Source organism: Pholis gunnellus (genome assembly GCF_910591455.1).
Source record: "Pholis gunnellus genome assembly, chromosome: 13".
In the NCBI taxonomy this organism is placed as follows: Eukaryota; Metazoa; Chordata; class Actinopteri; order Perciformes; family Pholidae; genus Pholis; species Pholis gunnellus.
In genome coordinates, this window is record NC_136540.1 from 24,117,332 (window position 1) to 24,142,540 (window position 25,209).

A 25,209-nucleotide genomic window follows, 5' to 3' on the forward strand; every position below is an offset into this window, starting at 1 on the left:
CATCACAAAAGCTTTCTTATCATTATGAAGTATAAATGAAACATGAAACAATATTGTTGAGGAATTCATCAATTACTAAGAAAGAATTCCACTATTGTGATGTCAGATGTTTATGCAGTCTAATCTGAGATGACATCCTGACATACGACTTTAACAAACAATATAAATACTATGAAGTAAAACATAAATTGTATATTAAAATCACTTAAATTGTCTTTCCAGTTTGAGATTTATCCATCGCCATTCTTTGTCCGTTCATTTTTCCCAATGGTTGTAAAAACAGTGAAGGGTTGATTAGCCCCATGTGAACATATTTTTTAACTACGGCACTATGGGGTAACTATACATCATTCACAGGCCTCGGTCATCTCCTTCCTCAGAGCACGAGTGGAATCATTTACCTTCTGGTTAAAGCCGCAGTGAGCGGTCCTCACTAATCCTCCGCTTGATCAACTTGCAATATGAGATGGATCTGTTGGACTAGCCTGAGCCCCGGTTCCTGGGCTCAAATTATCAGCCACTAATGACGGGGCCGAAATGGAAACAAGTCGATACCGTAAGCAACGGAGCGCACAAATTAATTTGCCATTGCATTCATTTTGGAGGGCAAATCGGGAGGAGGGGGTGTTGTTTAACACCGGCTCTGAGCAGACTGATTAACACATACTTGGAGACCAGTGTGTGAAAAAGTGCTCAACAATTCGACAATGCTACTGGATAGCAACGTATACGCAGACAGAGACAAAGGCGATTTATAACACGATTACTTTACTAAAAAAAGCATGCCAACTGAGCCAATTTGAAAGTGAAATTAAACAGAAAACATGTTTACTGACCGATTATGGATTCAATAATAAACACACATTTGCAGCAAGTCATCAAAAACAAGTGCAAACAAATAAAATGAAATTCCTCCACTGCTGGAGAGGGATCAGAATGTCTAATGAACTATTGATTGAAACCGCACATAGGTGATTGCAGCAGGGCACATCAAGACCACTTCATCCATCAGGCCTGTCAGAGCCCCCCAGTAGGAGAAGGAGGCAACAACACATCATTAAAGACGGCGGGTACTTATTCGCACATAACTCACACCATTTGGAACCGCTAAACCCACAGCCGTGCCCTAAGCCTGGCTGTGATTTAGGAGCACTTCCTGCAGCAGGCATCAATATCAATTACTGTTGCTAAAAGATGTATTTAGGGAAGGGGAAGAAAAAAAATCTGCCAGCCATTTATTTAGTTTACAACCTTGTTCTCGAAGCAATCTAATTACACTCACAGTCGTGAATGGTTGCCTCCACTGATAATGGGAGTCTGGCAGGTGACAAGACGCTGTCCAGCCTCAAATTAAAGAAAAGATATAGAACAAAAGGGAGGTGCGGTTAAGTATATGGAAGACACAGTAAAAAAGACTAAAGTTAAAAAAAGCTTAGTCTTACTGGCCTGGGTGTGACTGAATTTACATAAATTAGTCTGTCACCCAAGATCTTAATTTAATGACAAGATTTCACTTTATATACATATAAATCACACTCAATGCCTCAGAGAAGTTCATCTTAACCTGTGCTGAGAACAATGCATATCATCCAGATGCAATTAGTAGATGCAGCCCATCAGAAATAGAGAAACACAACAACAGATATGTATCATTTATAGATAGGAATACAAATGTAGTCAAACTGAGTCTAGACATTGATTGTGTCTTCCACTGGTTAAGTGGGTTTTTTCTTTCCTAGAAAACATGTCTAATGAAGCGTCCTCTGAGCTAAAGAGAGCCAAGTCTCCATCAGCTGTTATGCTCATGTCATAATAAAGAGCGTAGGCTTATATTCAAACAGGTAAGAGGAAAGTTTTTACCATGGAGACAAATTATATGATCAGGCAACACACTGCTCCATTTGAAAATGTGTAGGAAATGTATAAGAAAACATGGACACCTCAGACAAGCAGTATCTCAATGCTTTTACTCTGAGCTAATAAGAGTATGAATGTCCCACCAAAACTAAATATCACTTAAAACTAAACTTGGACACGGCAGGATACGATTACTCGTCTGGTTCTGAGGCCCTTCACATTTATGTCTCATGTCAGAACTAAAGCACTAAAGCTATGGCACAAGTCAAATGAATAAAAGATACAATACGCTGAAGCGACAAGTCGCATTTTCACATTTTAATACTGTTTTAAGAAGTACTCATTTGTACAGAATACCACAGAAAGGTCCTGGACTAATAGACTGGGCCCAGTTACATCATAGTTAACGCTGTAAGCTACTTGATTTAAACTAGTGAAAATACAAATATGGTGTGAAATGCTGAAAACCATTCGCTGATTTATCGACCAGTCAATCAACAGAAAATCAGTCTGCAACTGTTCTGATAATCCATAAATAATTTCAGTCATTTTCATTCACTAGTTTCACAATGTGAGGTTTTTTATCATTTAAACGGAATATTTATGGATTCTGTTGGACAGAATACGGCATTTAAGGACATGACCGTGATCCTTTTATAGACTGAAATGATTATTATTTGTAAGGTAAAAAGAGCCGTCAGTAGCAGCCCTACACCTATTGGCTTTGTCAGGTGCAACCTCAGAAGTCAATAATCCAATTCATTGTTATACTGAACACAGACCTGTCAAACATAAGCAGCTTGAATTAGCTATGCTATAATCAGCTAAACCTCAGCAAATCAGAGTCTGCTCATAGAGCATTAAACAGCTCTCTTCTTGTTGGGCTAATCGGCTCATCTCTATACAATCTCACAATCATGAAAGTACTTCATTTGAGTTCTGTAGCAGGTGACAGTCAGAGCTCTGTTTGCATGTAGAGATCCCATCCCATCAACTACATGGAATAACAAACCTCTGCAGCACAGAGGATTCCACTGAAGCATTACTGTGAGCACTGTACAGATAAAACACGACTACATAGAAGTTAAAGATTGTTGATAAACTGTAAAGGCAGCGTATCCAGTAAACAGTGCCTCTAAAATAGGCCTCCGTGTGCAAACAGAGACAAACAACTGAGCGTTCTGAATAGCGTACGGTGGGAAGAAGAAAAACATCTGCTGATAAGAAGGGAAGCCTTTAGTGTCATTGCTGGTTTCAATGCATTTCTCCCCTCAAATTCTGACAAGTCTTTATCCATACTGCTGTCACACTCCATCGCCAACACTGTTGTTTCCATCCCTGCTGCTGTGCGTCTCTGTTACACCACCTCCTTAGATCAGCCACCACAGCAGTGGCTGGAGGTCAGACTCCTGGCTTCATTCCTCACAACAATCACGGGTGGCTTATTTTTGGGTAGCTTTCATTATAGCAAATAAACTACATGGGCTGGGTCTACACACATGAACGAATCTAAGGCAGACATGGCAGAATTGTTCACCTTCCTAGAGACCATCAGGCTAATTTAATAAAGAGGCTCCACAGTCCTGGTCTAGTAGATCATTAGAGTGGTGGAGTCTCTCGGGGTTTGGTGTATGAAGGCATTAACCCGTATGAACGAGCATTAGCCTTCCTAAGAAGCAGCAATAGAGCTTAATCGTGATGCAAGCTCTATGAGCAGTTTGTTGAAAGATACAGCAGGTCCAGGTAACCACATCTGGGCTCCTTTAAATCTGTGTGTTTATCAGATGTAACGACACTATTTCTAGCAGCGTATTTCAGTTCACTGCTTAATACCGATTCAACAAGCACATCTAAAACCTGACTCTTCAAGCAAGCCTTCCATGAACCTCCGCCAATTCTCCTTTGATTTATTTTGACATAATGTGGGTGTAAACATGTGTCGTAATTTGTGTTTTATTTTAATAACACACTTGTCACCAACAACGACAATAGGCAGTAGAGCTGTATTTCTACAGCGTAGAAAATATTTATGATCGTGACAGCATACAGAGTGTGGGCTGGCAGACTATAGGCAGGCCAACTAGTTCCAACTCTGGCATCTCTGATTATATTTTACAGACCTGTCTGCCAAGCCTCAATTTCCCTTGCAAAGCAGCTCTTTCTTTACACCCAGAGATGAAAGAGCAGCAATGACAAGAAGCACATTCAAACACTCAGGCTTTCAGGCTCCAGCTTTGCTGGATTTGACATTCGCACAGCATCAACTAGAAGTGTGTACATGCATATACAGTTGTACGATGTGCAGACAAATTTGCAAGCAGCCACAGAGACACCGACACTGCAGAAAAAAACTCATGTTTTTGAAGTTGATATGTGTCCTGTAAATGGAGGTATGGTTTAAAAAGAAAAAAAGGTTTGTTTCATCCGTTAGATAGATCCTCTCAGCTTGCCTGAGCTGTAGAATGACAAGATTGTAGAGCTCACCCGCTCACACAAATCTCTGTTCAGTATAATCATTCAAGAGTTCTCATTCAATATGACCCTTCAAATACGAGATACTCCTCCCATGTCACTCACCACCACCACAGCCTGTTATTCACTGATGCAGCTTTGGAGATACAGTCATCCAACCACTAATATGCTCTTGTACTGGATCAGCATAATCGTCACCATCATTTCCTGTTTTCTGTTATTTCCTGTACATTTCCAACAGTAGCATAGCTAACGGTTTTCAGTTTTGGATTAACTGTGTACTCTTTGGTTCATAATTGACTGTTGCTTTAAATAAAAACATGTTTTTTTGAGCTCACTCGCTGGATTCCTCGACAGCCAATGAAAATTGTCTAACAATACCACTCAGTGCTTAACTAATTGCTCAGTGGGGCTTTCAATTTGGCCAACACTTGCACCCAATTACAGTCCACACACACACACACACACACACACACACACACACACACACACACACACACACACACACACACACACACACACACACACACACACACACACACACACACACACACACACACTGCAAATGTGCAAACCTTAGTCTCAGCTGACAGCGGGGCGAGAGGCTTGCGTTTCAAACAAAGTGGAGGGTGAGGATGAGTGAGACTCAATGCTTGATAGTTGATGTAGTGTGATAGTTTTCCAGCTCGCCAAGCAGACGAAAGGTCTTCAGTCAAAAATCTCTCCAAAATACCTAATTAAGAAACTATTAAGACCTTAAGGAGCACCATAGGAAAATCTAGACATTTGGAGATTTCTGCCAGAAATTGCATTTTCCGGCATTTGGATGGCGAACAATTCTGTTCTGGAAGCTGCTCAGAAACCCTGTTGTTGTCAATATATCAAGATAAACCGTACGTCCTCCGAGTGATCCAGGTCTTTACCTTCTGGTTGTAAAGTTTCATGAGGCTGTGATTATTCTAAAGGTCACAACAGTGAGGTCAAGTCTAAAACGTGGTCTTACTACAATAAAATGGCTGCTATGGGAAGTAACATCATCACACATGGATACAATTGGACTCACTGAATGCACAAGAGACTCTAAATTATGATGTGAAACTAAGCTCTGTTTTGGAGGGATACTTTACACTTTTTAAGTCTTTTAGAGGCGAAAATATTTGCCTTTCTATAATGGGTTTGCTTTATAATAAATTCCATCGTTACATATCACTGGTTTTGGCTTACAGATGGCAGGGAAAGAGAATTATTACACAGTAAGTATGGCCATATATACCCATTATAGCCACATACCCATTTAAAGCTTTGCCAGATTGTTTTCTTAACATTTAACTGAACCATTCCGCACTTTCATGCACTCACAAACCAAAAGTGTAATGGGGTCCCAGCAAAACGCTTGAGAGGAAAAGAAAACCTTGCTCAACAACTACTGAAGTCCTGACTTCTGTGAGTCAGTTATACAACTTCAATGAAATGCTATAAACCCTCACGCTGCTATTACACAAACTCTGGACAGGCATGGTTGACCCCCCCCCCCACAACATTGGTACTGCAGAATGGAGACTTGAGTCTAATATGGTATCTAAGCCTTTGGTTTACTTTAGGTAATTCATGCAAAGTTCATACTGCCTCAGAGTGTACTCCACATCTAAAATAGTACACTAAAAACACTTTGAGGCTGTGAGAGAGAGACTTTAAATTGACTGGGAACTATGAATCATCAGCCACCTACCTATGTGGAGCTGTGGAGTGTGAAAACCTTAAACTATTCCAAGTAATAGGTTTCTTTATTGAGCTCTATATTTATGAATCACAGCATAAGTGCATGTGCTGGCCCTGAAGGTTTTTGAGCAATCACTGACACATTTACATGATGTCTGTCGACACTCGTGTCTGGTGAAAGGATGTATCGGTTACAGGCTGTATCTATGCTCTGAGGCCCATTAAATTCACCTGTTCAGACTTTGCATTAACATGCGTAGGCCGCTATAAGTAGAGGTGTGAATGCACCCAAGACGCAGTGAGGTCGCATTGAGATACGACCAAATTCAAAGGTGGTCTGGGCCGAATATGGCCATTTTCTTTTAACAGTGTGTATGTGAGTGTGTCCTGGGCCACATTAAAGGAAAGCCTACTCAACTGACCTGTGTGTGAGTGTACACGAGTGTTGTGTTGCCGTAGCGCTCTGAAACAATACTCTGCCACTTTTTTCTCTCCAAGTGAAGAAACAAAATATTCGTGAAAATTTGGTTGAAATTCATATCCATTTTTTAAGGGCTTGATCAAATGACTCAAAGCGCTTTACAACACATGATAACATTCACACACACTCACACACCAATGACACAGGTTTTGGGAGCACAGGCAACATTAAATCATCAGGTATGAAGGGCCTTTGCCATTCTGTGTAATAAGCTTTGAAGACGTCAAACATAACAGAAATCATTAAACTAAAAAGCACAATTTGCGCACCATCAGTCTGCACTATGGGGCTTCTGAACTGAAAGCCTGCGACTTGCAATAACTACTCAAACCAAGCACTCTTCTGTGACTTGACCACAGTTTCAGAAATGCGGCTAAGATGTAAAAAAGTGGAAGGACGGGTCGAGAAAAGAAATGGTATGTACCATTGATCAGAACAAATAATGAAGTGACAAAGACATGGGCTTATGTCAAAATACTTTCTATGCGTCGCTGTGCTGTGCTTAGTCAGAATAGTTTAATGTACAGCACATTTGTACAGTTGTGTTCACATTTCCAGACATATGTGAAGGTGTATGTGTTTTTTCTTTCCACGGTGCATAGCATTAACACATTTGGAGACATGTCTCGGGGAGCTGCATTCCCTCTCACTGGACCACTCTGAAGTGAGCAACTTCACAGAAATGTTGGCTGGTAATCAGCAGCCTGCCACAGCAAACTGTTAATCACTTTTAATGAACAGACGAGCAAATGGAAATGGAGTAACAATTGGATGCAAATACAATCATTAAGATCATTATCTAGTTGGATGATATTATCCTGTATTCTTATGGCAACAACCCAACCGCTCATTACATGCTCGAAAATAACAATTTTTATACAATATTAACACCCAATTAATCCTGATAATGGCTGTTCTTTTAAACCATTTACATGAGCACATTGTTATCATTTCATCTTATTGATGCTTCTCATCAGGTTTAGAATGGATTATTCCAAATTTGTGGATGAAAATAAGTCCATGATTTCTTTTAATTGGCTAAAATGAAAGCAAGAAACAGATCACTTGGGAAAGAAGGGTAGTCTTCAGGTTATTACATTTGTCATGCAAGCAAAAGAAAAATCTAAATCCTACAATTTGCATCAGAAAATCTAGTCTTTCATAACGGCAAATAGGTAGCAAATAGGTAACACTTTCCATTTTACAAACCTCCGTCAGGTTGAATATGTATCAATGCTTGCCTGAGGTTAAAACTACACCGGGAAACAGAGTTCAATAATTTATTAGCAGCGGCAGGAGTTAATAGAACTAATAGAGCTAATAGAGCGAGCAGGGCTGAATGGAGATAGCAAACGTGGGCTGGATGTGTGAGCCCTTACATTCCCACGTTCCTTCACTTCCTCTCTATTTAGTGTTTGGAAACTATATTTTGATGACATCATACGTCAGACTCAGTATGGTTAACCCCTGCTGTGAGGGCACAGTGCAAGTGCATTAACCCTAAAAACAAGAGTGAAGCTTAAGCGCGCTACAGTTTACTGGGGCCGGCAGAAAGGGTGCACTGCAGATGTAGCCAGCCAATCACAGGCATTCCTGACACAGAGCCATTGGTTTGCTTTGACTTGCTCATAAGCAGACAGAGTGTCTGGTGACCAGCTGGGAAAAAGTTTGAAACAGACCAAAGATCGTACAGTTGACATATCAAGGAATCAAAATGTTATTTTCAAAAGTAATCTAAAAAGGACTACTATAGTCCAAATAGCCTATATTGGTTTGTCTAACCTTTGAAAGAGAGTGAGGGGTGCAGAGCAATATCATTATGTATTATTCTCCCTCTGCTCAGGGGCAATCAATGCTTCATTTCACAAGAGTCCCTCTTGGCCAGAGGCAGCTCAGGAGGAGGAGGCGGAGAGATGGCTGAGTGGCAGCGAGACAGACAGACCGCACGAGTCTCCTGAAGCCTGAGCCCTGTGGGAGAGTCGGGATGACGACGTCCCAGACACTGAGGAGCTGTTGACAAGCAGGAGTCCCCCCCCCCCACACACACACCAGCCCTCCTGTTCCCAGTGCTGCGGTTACAAGACCATTTGTGCAGCACTGAGAACAGGGCCATCACAGAGACGAGCACTCCACTGTGACACTGCATTCTAATGTAACGGCCGCAGGAGACGTGATGAGCAACGGTGCATTTAGCAGACAGTGTACTCTATATGTGCTCTACTGTGATTTTTTTACAGGCTGCAGAGCCAGCAGTAAAACACTTTCACTGCACGTGGAGCAGTGCCAGCTGCCTTATCTAATGTCAAGTGCCTCGAGGGCAAGGAACCAAACACTTTCCACTCGGCAGGGGACACGAAGTTACAGGGACACAGATTAAACACATGCTTTTTTTAAAGGTGTCAAATATTTAACATGAAGCAAGACTGCCGTCAATACCAAGTGTGCGGGGCAGCCTACGGTGGAAATATTCATAAATAGTTCTGACATACCGATGTGAACAACATGTACAAACGTGAGTCAAAGTAAACAGCAGCAAACAGACATCTCTAGTTTCCACTTGACAGGAGATTGTGAAGATGTGTACACAACAACTCAAATGATGTTGTACTTGGGGCTGCAGGCAGCTTTGCCCGTCTAATGAATCCAATGAGGCTGAAGCATAAAGACAGGCCTGGATTAATAGCGTTAAACAACACTGGAGTTGGAACGACCCAGTGGATTGATCCATTTAACTGATGCTTTGTCCCCTGTTGAAAGTGGGAAAGACTGGCAGCCAACAAATCCCCAGTACAGTCTGGGTGTGTTTTTAGTGGTGGAGGAACAACAAATCAACGTTCTGTCCGTCCACTGACTGAGATTATTGAATTGCCAGTTTGGTATCGAAATAAGTCATGCTTACTAAGAAAAGGAAGAAGCTAGAAGTTGTAACTTGCTGTAAGTTGTGAAATGTCCCACGTTGTGAATTTCATTTTGTCACCCAAAAGAGGAAATAGGCTGCAGTATGTAAAAGACGGCACTGACGGACTGATTTGTGAGAGTCTCTCCACTGCTGATTGTTTTGCTGCCTCCCATAACAACAACAATATATAGAGATATTTCTGTAAGCACACCTTCAGCAGTGATAGCCTGAAATACAGAAAGGTGGTTGTTTCATCTCAGAGCCAGAATGGGAGCTAAGCAGAGCAACATTGTGCATCTACAAATTCAAACATACAAAAACAAACTAAAAGGTTTACATTTGACAACAGTGTGGTACAATAAAAAATACTTCAAATGTTGTTACCTACTTGTGGTTTGTGTAACACCACAAAAACACGAAATATTTTGACAGTCCTGCATCTATTCACCTTATAATACATAGGACACTAACTCGTAAGAAGGAATCCACAAACGTACGAAAGAAATTACAATATTCTGTATTTTTCTCCAATCATCGGATTTCTCCACTGATGCCGGCAGAGTGAAAGGTCGATATGATGGAGCAAAGAACTGCCTTCTGACATACAGAGGGGATCAGAGAGTTTAACCAGGAATGATCCTGCAGAGCAGAAAAAGAAGAGGGAGCAGGATAACTGCACTCATAATCTCACAGAAAGTGTGAATCTGTTAATGAAACAGCGTGGGTTCTACACATCCAGGCTTCTGGAAATCACTCGCTAGCCGACCCGACGACTGAATCACCACCGGCATTTCAAACCCGATGGATGTGACGAAAGAGGCTTAAGCACCGGTAGCACACTCCGTCTCTGTAATTGGCAGCCTTGGGTTATTACAGCTTGCACTACGGGGGAACTGCACAAACAGGAGAAAACACAGCAGACTATTGTGGAAAACATAATACCTTATCATGGGGTCTGCTTGCTGAGTGATAAGGCCTGTGTGGATAGCCCACGGGCTGCATCCACTCACTGCTTGTACAGTACAGCTGATACCCTATTAGCTGGCAAAACTAAATCCATCCTAAAACCCTGCCTTGCTAGAGAGCGTGTGTGTGTGTGTGTGTGTGTGTGTGTGTGTGTGTGTGTGTGTGTGTGTGTGTGTGTGTGTGTGTGTGTGTGTGTGTGTGTGTGTGTGTGCCAGCATGTTTGTATATGCTTCACGCACACCCTGGGATGTGCTAAATAAACAAAGACCATGCTGGCATTTACATAAGAGCACCTTTTATCCCTGTGCAAAGCTCCCATTTACAAAACTCCAGCACACGCTTCATGAAGAACACACTGCCGGGGGACTGAGACACTACACAGAGATGGAAGTGCACGCAAGGTTCAGGTGAGCGATACACCAGAGCCCTGAACGGTCATATAGACGGTTCATCAATTGCCCTGTTAGCCTTGCCTGCCTCAGCTGTAATGAGAGGTTGTCAGGAGGAGACTCAAGACAGGACTCGTGTCCAAAGCGGTGTAGCAGGAGAAAGACCAGGGGAGCACACCAAGGTTCACCGAACATTAACTATCAAGCTTTCATCAAACTCTCTCACAGACGGGAAATATCATGGAATTGGCTGTCTGCATTTTCATGATTACTATTTAGCCCATGTAGTTGAGCATAAACATTTCCAGTTTGGCTCTCAGCACACCGTTTAGAACAATCATCCAGGATTTCCACTCACTGCTGTTCTGCTGACAACTTCTCATTGTATCAATGGGTTTCTCAGTCTGAAGAAACAATGTGATGTTTTTATATGAATAAATGTTGGTTTTGCAATTCTCACACATAACAAGCTGAATAGATCTTGTGTTCATGTTTAGTCATCATTTCTCATGTTCTAGACTCGTATGATCAACATTATTTAATGATCACAATATTACACGCTTGTCATCATCCCCCGATTTTTTTTTATGATTATTGGAAAACAGCTCAACAAAATAAGGCTAATCATAAACCGGTATTTATGATGAGACGTCCTCAGAACAAGCTCGCTGTGTGAACCCTACGAAATAAATATCTTGTGATCAAGAAACATAATCATGATTGCTCATGTCATCTCTGGCAGTAGGTACTCCCATCACCAACAACAGTAATTCAAGCTCCAGCATCAGCCTCTACGGAGTATACTATTACTATGAAACAGAATGGGATATATATATATATATATATATATATATATATATAATACATATCCATCTGAAGCAACTGGGATTTGCTTGGAAACATGTCAAAAAATATGATAAAGTGAGAAAATGAAGCTTCCCACATACTATCTAGAAACAACACAAAGAGGGGGAGAATCTAAGAAGTGAACAAAACAGCTGTCAGATAATGACTTATAAGGCAACTAATGCACTAAATGAAAAACTATTCATGTTTACTATTACTACTACACACTAAATAAGTCTGTGCAAGTTGTAGAGAAATCATAATCAAAGCTCCTTCGGCAAAGACTTGTTTCTTAAGATGTGTAGTTTGTGGATGTGAGGTTCTTTTCTCTTTCCCTACAGCAGAAGGCACATCAGCAGCACTTACTGGAAACCATACGAGGCCTTGTTTTCATTTGGGGTAGAGAGCTCCGGATCTATCTGGCTTTCTGGAGCGTAGCCGTCCCTGCTGCACACACTCACACTCAAATGGCAGATCTTTCTCCCCATGATGTACTGCATGTTCCATCTTTCTTTATCATAACCACACACACACACACACACACACACACACACACACACACACACACACACACACACACACACACACACACACACACACACACACACACACACACCTCTTACATGCTTGATAGACATCGACTGAATCACAGTTATACGCAATTAGTCGCTCAAATCAAACTCCCAAGTCAAACTAAGCATGTACATTTAAAAAGGAACTTCACTGATCGGTTATGGATTGTTTAAAAATCAAGACAATCAATTATTTATCCATAGTAAGTAAGTCGGTTAAATATGTTTGTGGAACCGATTGAGGCGAAGAATAAATCACTGCAGAACAGAATCTTAATTCCTATTTGATGAGACGGTGTGATCGGACTTCACCAGCAGTGATTTACAGCCGTGTTGGAAACTCCACGGCTCTGATGGGATATTTCTCTCCAGGCGCGGTGGAATCTGGCAAACACCATTAGGAGCACTAAGAGGATTATATGCTTCATGTACTACTGTCAGGATATAGTGACAAACGGAGCAAATATGACAAAAGATACTATTATTAAAGTTAGAACTGTCGCTTTAATAGTTAAATACTACAAAGCAAACTATGCTTGAGGCACAACCAGCATGGATCAAAGATCTTGAGGAAAAGTCTGCACTTAATCTGTTAATCCTGTAATATCATATGTAACGTTTACATAAGGAGAATTTGCGCACTTTGTTGTCTTAGGACTTTACATACAGCTTGATATTAATGAGACAGACCTGTGTGTTGTCATAAGCTCAACTGCCTTTCATTCAAAACTTATATACATTTGGCAATGGAAAACATGTTTTACGTGTTTGCTGCCGCAGGTGGAATTTAATCTTCCGTGCACAAATATATATAAATAAACACACTTTGGCAGTAACCCAAAAATGTTAATGCATTATTCAACCTGGCATCATTCATATAGCATTTATGGATTGGTCCTTAGTGATGACAGAAATAGCAACTATCCCATATGCAGAATAACAAGGTGACGAATGACAGGCCCACGCCATTAGCTACAAGCTTACACGTATACACAACATAAACACACAGCAGCACACAGCTCGAGGCACTTCTGCTCTCCCTTCACTACTCCACCAAACCATGTCAGGAATTCCCAGGAAGAGCATTTGTCACAGAATTCATAGCTTTTAAATACAGTACCACTGTCATCCTGGATTCTTCCTCCTAAGCCCAGGCTTTCAAGCCTAATATTCCAGCCATGTAAACGGTAAAACTAGGTATAGCGTGTACCTTCATGCCCCTTCATAGGAAATGCATTTTACCGGCCCTAACTGAAGCTGTTGCAGGACTTTCACATGCATGACTACATAGGTGCGTTGCAGATCAAATCAACTACGTATTGAAGCCGTTTCCAACTTGAAACCTATAACACCCTTATATGGCTCTGTAGACCTGTGGTGGACATCATTTCTCTTTCACAAGAACAAGAACATACTATTACAACATTGTCACTAACTTAAATAGAATTAATTGTACCACAAGCTCTGAAGTTGCCTTGAGCAGATTGCCAACCCAGAGAAATTGAGCAGATGAAAGGGTGTACGTAGAGAGCTTGTACTATAGAGTAGACCAGGTCATTTGAAAAGATAGAAATTACATTTTGATTCGGAAAAAAGACCCGCACACTGAGTCAGCTGTAACACCTGAACACAAAGTGCTGTGATTGAGAGTGAGTGGAAACTAGTTTCAGTTCACTAGAAATGATGGAAACAGGGTGAGAGAGGGGGGAATCTCACAGCAGTGGTGGAGCGGTAGTCAAACACTCTTACATTATTTACTGGTAAATTATTTATTGTTAAATATCTTCTGAATCGTGGCTACGAGTGAGCAAATATTTTATTCTTCACACTTAATTGTTGAAACAGAGCTAAAAGTAATGAATAAACAGTCCAGATAGTTTGCTCAAAGTGATGGATAAATGGTTGAAATGTATCCATTCCAAAGTAATCAACGAACTATACTAAATAGTTAGTAATAGATAAATGTTTTTTTAGCTAAAACATTTGTAACGTCAGCTTGAAGTAATGGATAAATGACTCAAATGTCAAGATTCTGAAGAAGGGATGCAAACTTCACCAAACTGACCTAAACATTTGAATGTATAACATTATAGCTTCGTATAAAACAAAACACTGATTTGTAAATCTAGATTATTTTGGTGTGAGTTGCTCAGGTTTAGAGATGTCAGCCTTCTCTCCAATATAATGAGACTATACGGCACTGTGGTGCTCAAAGCGTGAAAGTCATAACCTGATTACTCAAGCTGTTCCACAGACCTTGTTGTGAGCAAGTTTCATGTTGAAACTGTGGTTGAAGGAAAAAAGTTCCGAGATGAAACAACAAGGTCTCTGGATAAATAACATCCCGTTTAAAATCAATGCACATAAACATATTGGGAATGATGGCTGGTGCTGGTGGAGACTGTGGGGGTACGTCTGACAGAGAAGACTGGGAACCCCTCATTTACTAAACGTGAAAGGTAAAACTACAAGGGTATATTAAACAGGTTCTAGTTGGACTATTTGCCTCCACTCCCACTTGGTAAGTGATCAAACCATTTTCACAGCGGATGCTGAATGAGAACATAACATGGGAAACTGAAAAGCTGCATCTAATGGACCCGGGTGACCCTCGTCGTAAGCAGTTTCGGGCCACATAAAAGCTCCTACTGAGCACCGAGAGCAGTTAGTCCCACAGGTGAATGCAGGTTGACGACATCACACTGAGACACAGCCATGGAGCCTTTAATGAGTATTTCAATATCATTTGACCTAGAAGAGACGGAGCGGCATCCTGCGCTATATAGCCACGGTGCTGTGATTTGGTATTAGCTGCTATGATATATGCCAATTTTCTAAATATTGCAAGAAGCATGAGATTGTGGATTAAGGTCTGGCATTCAGGCTAGTGTAAACAATTCTTTTAAAAAAAGAACTGAGGCCGTGCAGTTTTTTGAGCAAAGCTTATCTGAGTGCAGGAATGGAAGCAGATGGAAATGGAAAGAGGGGTAGGTTGGCTCGGTTTGAAAGCAGGATCAGAGAAGAGACGGGGATCAAAGGTTCAAAGCTGCAGGTAGAGATCTCAACAGGGCTGTGTTCATACGTCCACACACACACACTAACCCATCCTAACTGCACCACCATTAGTATGCACTGTTCAGCTAAGCATGAAAAGGGTCTCTTGTAAAGTAGAAGAAGAAAAAAAAGAAAATCTGTCCAAATGCATCATCGTGGGGGCCATTACACACAAAAGAGAGAGTGAGACTCCGGCCAAGGCTCTACTTCAGAGATGGCATTTTACAATCGGCATCCGCAAACATTTATCTTTTTCCCCCACTCACATCTGTCTTTGGGACCTGCCAGCATGAAAACAAAGATGAAATGGAAAAGAAAATGGCCTGGGCTCAGCGAGCTGGTGGCAAGCAGACCGGGGAAATGCATTTTTCTTAACTGAGGCAAGTTAATTATACTAGGATGAGGATGTGATTTGCCTCTGTGCTAATACTTGGATAAGGATACAAAATGTCGTCGTTTTGGAGCTGTGTGCGACATTAACAAGTGTCAGAGAGACTTAGGTGTTAAAGAGGTGGAACCATTAATCCAATGTTCTTCAGCCACTCCGGTTGTGCCATTAGCCAAAGATTAGCTGTTAATGCAGACATAAGCTGACGAAAGACTTGTGTTCATTGGTATTGTCATACATCTCTGCAAAAAAGCACTCATTGTCTGTAAACAAATATATATTAGCAGCTTTCTGACCGCAGAGAAACCGTCTATTGCACGACTAAACACACATTTCAACTGTCCCCCTCCCCCCATAGAAGAACCTTTAGGCAAAACACAAAGTAAACAGAAACTGTGCTTGAAGATGGACAGGGAAACATATTTCCATGTAGTATTTTAACAATTTAAAACAAAAAAACATCCACCTCAGACATGGACTGGTTATATTCAGCATTGTAAAAACACATGCTCTAGATTTGCAGCACGTCCCACAGCTACAAAGCTCACTGTGGCTATAAAAGTACGGCTAAAATAACTAGGAATATACTGATCATCCCTCCATCTTGCTCCAACATCCCACAGTCTCATTCTCTTTGCCTGTCGGCTCCAAACATTGACGCTGCTTGCTGCTCATCCCCCTTGCTGCCGAGCTATTTGTTTTGCACCGCTGTCCGTTTCTCCCGCTAACGAGTGAGTTGAGGTGTCGGGTGTTGAGCACCTGACTCGGGTGCCTGCCAGCTGACATCAATCAAAACCTGTGCACTTTGCATTTCATATGGGAGTTGTGAATTAAAGAACAGCTCTCATAGCTATATTCATGAGAGCTGATCTTTGCTTCAGCAGATCCAAAAGTTTAATGAGAATGTTTATTTCCTGCTATATGTGCCTAAATGTTTCTGTAAAACGCCTCCTACTTTGGGTGACGCAGCTCTTAAAAGGCGTCATGTGTGCATTTATTTCATGGCCGGTCGCTCTATGCAGTTACAGTCCAACACCCTGGACACATCTTCATGACAGATGGAAAGGCTGTCGCAGTACCAACTGAGGCAGGGAAATGACAAATCTGCTGGGAAAGATAAGGTCTGTGTTGTAAAGCACGTAGCTTCGCCCCGCAATGCAGACTAAGTACGTTTTACAAATTAATCTGCATCGGTGGCAAAAATGTCCACAAGCAGCAACAGCGAAGGAGCGCCACAATAGACGAGCTGCTCGAGTGTTCGATAACACGGCCAAGATACTGAATGTACACTGGTAGGAGATCAATGAGGCTTTAAAAAGGGCCCTGGCTCCGTTTGTATCCCAATGACAGGCCCCACTCTCTTAAATGGACGCACGCATACAGAGCCATGATGACTGAATCTGAGGAGTATCTAATTGTTAGTGTATACAGCGTATGTCGGAGTTGTTAGAATCCATGTAGATATCCCATACAATAGAGCGATCATCTAATCTGGCAATAAGAAATGACATCTTATTTCATTAATGTGTCAGTCACTGGCTGTCAGAGCATATTAATGCTTATTATTCATCACTCTGTGACACTTCCAAGATGCAGCCAAATGAATATCTGCTATTACTGCCAATAGACTGGAATAAATATATGTGGGGAAGGTGGAAAATTAATTAAAAGGCTGCAACAGTGGTATTATTCACTAGACAGAACTATCCGTCGAGGCAGCGTGGCACATGTTGAGCCACCGTGACAAACAAAAAGCTCTCTCCGAAGGTGTCCATGTTCACCAAGCGACATTCTCTGAGGAACAAAGCAGTAAGAAAACCTGGTATGATGCTTATGTGTCTTAATTGTTTGAAATGTCACTTTTTCCCCCGAGTCTTTGGGAAAGGAGCTGTCAATACATTGGATTTCACATTAGCCTCCTCATACAATGAAGTACCAATCAATGTGTTCTTCTCTGCCTGCACTTACAAGTCCTCCTCCAGGCAGACTTCTGAGGGCTGTGCCAAAGAAAATCAATTGTTTTTGAAATGCTGGCAAGCCGACAGCATCATCCCACGAACAGCATACAAGAAGGGAAAAATGCCAGACTGTTAAACTGCAATTCATCATCTTCATGTGGCCATACGAGAGAGGAATATCCTTTGTTGACATATCTTCTGCACTTGATCCGCTCAGATAGGAAAACCTGTCCTTTAACTCCTGCTCCACTTGCTCCAAATGTCAATAGCCATTAATTAGCAGCGGTTATTTGTTTTTGGAAGGTCTGACACCATCAATGAACCCATTATCATTTTGTTGAACTCCTCACTCCGTACCACCTCCACCCACACGCACCGATGACTCAACGTAATCCGTGAAGTATGACGCTCCGCTGCACCCCCGGCTTGAATGTATCACATCTCCATGGCCAGTGTGGGTGTGACAGATGGGTGTGAAGCTGGTGCCTAAAGTGAAATAACCAGTGGACGCAGCAGAAATCAGAAATAGAAATTGGCCATTGATTGGACCCAACAAGGTGCTGGTGGTGCATCAGGTGCACTGAAACGAGAGCGTTTCCACAGCTCTTATGAAAACATTTCTCCTCCAGCAGACACATGGTTTATACATAGCGCTGTTATGGACATTTTGTCAGTGTGATGTAAAGCCTGCAGTGAAAGGCATTAAAGCGCTTTGTGATCCATCTCCTCGCTCTCTGGTGGTCAGCAGCTAGTAGTCTGCTGTTTGGTGCAGTTAGGCATGACATGTCAAATCCAGTGCTCACTTGCTACAATATGTCGTACAAGAGCCAACAACTGGTTTAGCACATATTGTTTGCCTTTTTCCACTAGCTGGGCTGCAAAAGGAGAGATGTTTGTGTCTGTGTTTTGCAGGGGATACTGACACTTTTAGTAATTGTGTATCTCTTGCTCTAATACAGTTAAGAACAGCAATAGAACAGATAAACCCTTAGTGGCTGTTTCAGAATATGGCTGAATACACTGCTGCTGATGATCCAAACATACCTCAAGCTATGACTATCCCCAGAAATGCTCCTCTGGGGGACTAGAACTAATATCACCGTTTGTTGTGAGCTGGACCAAAGAGAAGAACAAATCAACCAACTAAACAACCAGGTTAATAACTTAGCTAACAAATGAATGACCATCATTAAGTTGCCAATCACATAATTGATTAATAATAGTAATCCAGCAAACTCAATTCAAAAATGTCTAATAAATCGTAATGATAAATCTCGTGACAATTACACTCTTGCTATTTATTGGTTCCCTTTATTATTCTGAGTAATAAAACGAACCAGCGTACACTGCAGGCCCCAAACTGCTTGTGTCAGCTCTACACGTCGATCCCAACACCAGGCTGCTCTCACAGTCTCACCCGTATGTGGCGTTGCGCTCTTATGTGCCGTGTGTGTATTGTACACTGTTTGCGCATTAGGTGAATCAGTTGTCTTGTGTTTTTTAATGGTGTGTAACAGATCAAGTTAGAGGGAGAAATTGTTGAGAGAAACAACAAAACCTGCAGAAGCTCTGTGGGGCATTGTGAATTAAGACTTCTGTCCAGACCTTTAAATGATAAATCAGAGTAGAACAGACACTGTAATTGTAGTAATTTACACAGTGCTGCTTTTGTGCCGTTCATCGTATTATCACGGGCAGTCAATCATGTAATAGACTGCTGTTAACCCGCTGAGCAAGAAGATGAGGTGTTGTTATTCAGTCAGTCTAGCCTTTCGGCACAACGTTGAACAGCAGTGACGGTTGAAAGAGAAAAGGGTGCGATTGGACATTTTAGGCATTTATCGGTACACATGTGTGTACTGTACAGACTACTAACTATTGGGAAATAATGCGCATGAGGGTTAACTTAGGCAACATCGTGAATCAATTCTGGTCAGTAGGGACATGCTGAGGTTAGGAACACCTGTCAAGTGAAATGGGTGGAACGCAGCAAAGGTTTTAGAGGAGAAGCCACTAAATTATTTAGTAATTTCTTCATGTGCTGTAATAGGTTGCTGCTCGGCCCTCTCAATAAAAATCTGCCTCCAAAGCAACTCCTCCGAAAGGACAGCTGCTGCCGTGTACTTTGATCCCAGTGAATGAACACTCCTCAATGCGTCTTTGTAATGTCTTGCTCAATTTAAAGCTCAGGTTTGGGACACAGAAAATAATAAATGCAAACAGCAGTGAGCAAATGGTCAATTGTAGCATACTTGTAGTTACCTCTTAATTAAAGATGAAAAAGCCTCAGATTCATACAGTACCTCGACCATTTGAGAAAGAAATAAACAGACTTATGATATTAAAGAGCGTAATCTATTTATTCACCGCTAAACAGTCATTATGTAGCATTGCTCTGTTGATGGATTCCTCAAATTACACAGCACGTCATTTAGCAGTATATCCAGTATACGTGGAAACAAATCATTGGTCCAATATTATGATGAATTTCTTTTAATTCTTTTTTAACCCGTTTGCTAACATTCCTAACTTTAGATAACTATGTAAATGACCAGCGTAAATGCCACCTGTGCTTTAATGAGATTTGTAAATTAGCATAATTAACTTCCAAATAATACCTCGGGGTAATGAAATAAACAAATCCATTGGTGAAAAACTTGCATAACAGGAGAAAAAATTATAATTTAAAAAAAGAAAAAAATGAATGCGGCAAGTTCTCCTAAATCATTCATACAAGTCACGTAAGAACAATTCTGTTCAAATGAGTGTGTCTTGCATGAGGCCCATTGTCACATCAAAACTTTATATGTATGTGAAGACTGTACATGATGCTGATCGGAATAGAGAGCAAACAACAAACACCAATGACCAGTAATAAGCTTTCAATATTAACTGCAACACCAACAAACAGCCCATTAATCAAGGCAACAATACGTTGTCGAACAAAACAAATGGAGTATCTAACGAGTCTCATCACAGAAGCGTCAGCCCTGAGACTGCAACAGAGAAATGCAAAGCTAAGATATCAGCATGCACATGAAAAGCAAGCCTGGGAGCAGCGTTGCTCCAGCACTGTGGTGACAGATGGAGAGCACTAGCATATACCTCCAGGGGTCTGACCTCATCAGAATTTAACTTTACCCAGACAGAAAAAGAGCCACCGGTGCTGTGATAGGCTTGTGCATAGTTCCGTATATACACTATGTAGAATCTGTGGTAAAAACACACAAGTAAACACAGCTCACTATTGCAAAGGAAGGGTTGAAGAAAGGAAAAAGTCAGACCTACATTACATAGAAGACTGAGGAAACTGAAGTATAATTGTCGCGAAAATTACACAGAAAAATATTGGATAAACAGAAATCCAATTATTTGAGCCATGGAGGCGGTGAAATGCAAGAAAAGCTCCGACAAGATTGATCCTAGTTGAAGATTAAAGAGAAGGAGAATCTCTCTCCAACAATCCTGAAAAACCAGACAGGGTGGGTCTATGAGAAGCAATCCGTTTAAAAAGCTCTGCACTAAATGGTCATGTCAGTCACGACAGGGCGACATATAACACAGCTTTACAAAGACTTCTTTTGGGACCATGAACCTTTATTAAACCTGGCAAATGTTATTTATTTGTGCCTGTATCAGCAACTTCCTGATTAACTCTCAGTCACTCACATGAGAGAGCTGCCAAGTAAAATATGTATTGTATCAGTGGTCTGTGAACAGCTATAATGAATGAAAGTAAGGGGGGGGCAGTGGCTCGCTCAGGGGCACTTGAGAGGCAGTTACCGGGCCAGGATCTTATTCTTAATCTAGGCTATCGTTTCCCTACACTGTCGTCTGTTTCTCTGAAACCACAAGAGAAGCCAGGTTTCATAAACAAAGGATGTATGCGGCTCTCTTTTGAGTGAACATTATTAGTCATTCGATTAGTCAAGCGTCATAAAATGTCTCTGAAACTATTTACGACAAAAGATAAAATCGGTAATTTCTCAAATTGTCTCATTCCAGCTTCTCTAACATAAGGATGTACTGCTTTTCTTTGTTTAATATAATTGTAAAGTTATTATCTTTGAGTTTTGGGCTCCTCATTGGACCAAACAAGACATCTGAAGATGTCACTTTGGATTTTGGGGAACTGGGATTATTTTCTGACATTTTCTGACCAAACAATCAGTTAATCTGGGAAGTAATCACCAGACGAATGAAGCAGAGAGCACAGTTTGGTCCTGGGAACCACATGAAACTGGACACAAATCCTGAAGCAGGCACAAGGCAGCAGGGTCAACATGGGGGTAGGAGTTGTGTGGACATGGTCATAGTCCAGATCCTCCTTTCAGAGACAAAGATGAATCATCAGCTTCTGTTATTAATTCCAGGCATTACATTTGGGACAGAGGGCAACACACTGCTATATTTAAAGCTGCCCAACAACTGGAAGAAGTGATGGAATCTTGCCGTCTCCCTTCACTTCCCTGTGAGTTGATACTGTATTAATAAGTTCAGTCACAACCTAAGAAAAGCCACCCTGTGTGTACACGTTTGCACTCCCACACAAGTATGATTTATTTTCCTCATGCTCTCACTTAAACTCTGAATTTGTATTATTCAGTGAATCTCTCTGCGACAAGATTGTTTTGTAAGATGTGCCTTCCACATCACTGTGATTTGATATTAATGTAATTTGATACTGCAATATATTTTGATTTATTCGTCTGTGTTTCATTCGGTTGGCTACAGTAAAAAGGCTGAAACAATGTTGTGGAGGGTAATAAACTGTAAATCTGTTACAATCAGACCTTTCTAAGGCAACGGTATCATTTCCCCTTTCATTTAAATTCATTAAATATTCATAAATTGATAGAACATCATGTAATGTATGTTTTGATGGAGAGCTCTGAAATACTGATTATCTTAGAGCCAGTCAAACTGACAGGAGGGGGGGGGGGGGGGGCTGTTTTTTTATCGTGTAATATTAGATTCATATAAGTACTGATAACACTGAACTGCTTGTGTGTGCAGTTTGACTTACCGGTAATTAAAGTGTAGAGATTAAGAAAGTGAAATAGTTACAAGTCAGTGGAAAGACAAAAACACTTTGTAAGAAAATAAATGTGATTCAAATGCAATGCATCTTTATCTGAAAACAAGCTAGTCACTTGATTTCCTAGTTGTCATCCAGACGCTCGCACTCAGATCTTTCAGCAGGCTGAAAACACCGATGGAAGGAACAACAGAAAGAAGGTCAAAACTGGGAGGAAGAGAAAGGACGTGAAGGCTCAAGAGTAAATCTGAATAACACGACAGTCTTAAGCTGCAGAAAGGGTTGATCTGACTAACAGAGGGATATAGTGAGGACAAGTGCTACTGTACTTATCCTTGAGATGGGTCACATCAGCGAACATGAGATTGGTATCACACTGCATATATTAGAAAATGCAAGCCAGGCTGTGTTATCCCAGGACAGCCCTGACTCTGACCTTGTAAAGATACAAACTGTTTTCACACCCTGCTGAAACAAGCTCAGGATAAACAAAACGCTGCGACATGTTTGTTGAAATATCTGATGCAAAATTAACAGTTGGTAATACTTCCTGTGAAATCAACAGCACTGACACATACAGACAGGACAGGATTTAAAAGAAACACCTGACATAAGGAGCGGAGAACACACATCTCTGAATGGTTAGATGAGTAGGAACATGATGTGAATCAAAAGCTTCAGCACCCGCAGGAGGGTTTGAACCGATGTGTTGGACTCCGTTCTCCACAACGGACACACCAAATGAAAGTGTTTCTAAAAAAACTTGGAGAATCTATGTCTTGGTGGCCCAACACTTTACTAATGTTTGACTAACTTTTATCCATTTCGTTTTCCACTGTTGATAGTTTCGGTGGGATTCTCAGCTGATCAACATAGCGCCGCCGCCTGAAACTGCCGTGACATCATCTTCAACGCAACACTTTCACCCTTTCATCAGCAAACCACAGAGGAATGTCTGTACTTCATCAATTGTACAGCATAGGCTGCTGGCCGTAGAGTACGGCGTAGTTTTGTGAGCTGCCACTCTGTAAAATCTGGGTCGAGTGAATGAAAGCAGTGCTTTTGCCAGCAGCTTGGCTATAAAAAAATGGGCATTTTTGCAGGATGTCCCGTGTCGGGGCTTGTTATCATTGGTCCACAGAGATTTAACTTCACCTTCTAGTACCAGCTCAGCTCACTAGGAACCTCGGCTGACGTGGTACCAAAACAAGTACCAGGTACTATCAACAACTATGCTCATGGAAAATCAAAAAAAGAGCGAGTCCAGTTGAGCCGTATAACGCGGTGGAAATGCGGCAGGAGACACTGTTCCTTCAGTTTGTCACCCGTCTGTTTGCTACCATTATAGAAAAATATGGCAGTTGCGCCATATAAATTGAAGTCATAATTCAGACCTATATCGTAGGAAGGCAGCCTCTGCCCAGTTTGCAGTTCCAGGGAAATGGCTAGCCGGTGCACAATAAATTACCCCCACTCTGAATAAACTGTTGTAACACAGATCAAATTGCTTTTTTACTCTGAAGTGTACAAAGGCACAACATCCACTACAACCATAGCTGAACATCCCTCATCTGGTGTAGGGCTTTGCTGGAAAACTCTTGTTGAAAACAAATCCAGAACAGTACACACAACAACAACAACAGCCTCTCAGCGACACAGATAGTAATCTCTGGCTGCAGCGCTACATTTAAAGCTACATCTGTTCAACTCCAGCGCACACAACAGCCAAATATGCAGGCAGGCGCCAAAACACTGGGCAGGCCCAGTCAGAGAGGCACACAATAATAAACATCTTCACACAGCGTTAAGAGACTTTCAACTGTATTGTCATGCAAAAGCGCCACACACACACACACACACACACACACACACACACACACACACACACACACACACACACACACACACACACACACACACACACACACACACACACACACACACACACACACACACACACACACACACACACACACACACACGGTTGGAGAGTGTTGAAGGGGCTTTTCCCTGGTTTACTCACCTCCAGAGCCTCCAGGGTCACGAACCCTGTAATGGAGAAGCCGTCGATGATGTCCTCTTCAGCAGAAGTAGACTCCTTTCGCTTTCTTCGCGGGGGACGATGGCGAGAGGAGGGGGGCTCCCTGTCGCCCTCCCGCTCGGAGTCGGAGAAGTGAAAGACGGAGCCCTTGACATGGTTGTCCCTTATCCCATTTGATCTCCTGTCCCGATTCCTCACTGACCTTGACTTCCTCTTCTTGCGGAGGCCACTAGATCGAGGGCCATCCGTGCTCTTCATGGAAAACATCCAAATAAACCACCTCTTAGAGAGAATCTGAATCTTTAAAGGGCCAAACACTGACACCGCTGGACCTCCACTCGTGTGAAAACCTCTGGAGGAGAATATACGCAATATCCCAGTTAACGTTATTAATGTACTAGATCCAAGGTAACCATGTAATATCCAACAGATGACACCTTTTACAGGAAACGCAAAACGGCATCGAGTCACTGAACCAAGCTAGGTTCCGAGCAAAGATCCCCAAAGGCAGTCCATCAAATCCTACGAC

At 41.7% G+C, this 25,209-nt stretch overlaps 1 protein-coding gene across 1 annotated transcript in view; it reads right to left on the reverse strand.

The window, feature by feature from the left end:
• auts2a (activator of transcription and developmental regulator AUTS2 a) overlaps nt 1-24,947 on the reverse strand; it is a gene marked incomplete at its 5' end in the record, with an annotated part of 289,507 nt that extends 264,560 nt beyond the window's left edge. The window contains one exon of the mRNA XM_079172246.1: nt 24,663-24,947. Coding sequence (XP_079028372.1) covers nt 24,663-24,947 — 285 coding nt within the window. The remainder of the gene's footprint in view (nt 1-24,662) is intronic.
• Nucleotides 24,948-25,209: the final 262 nt, after the last annotated feature.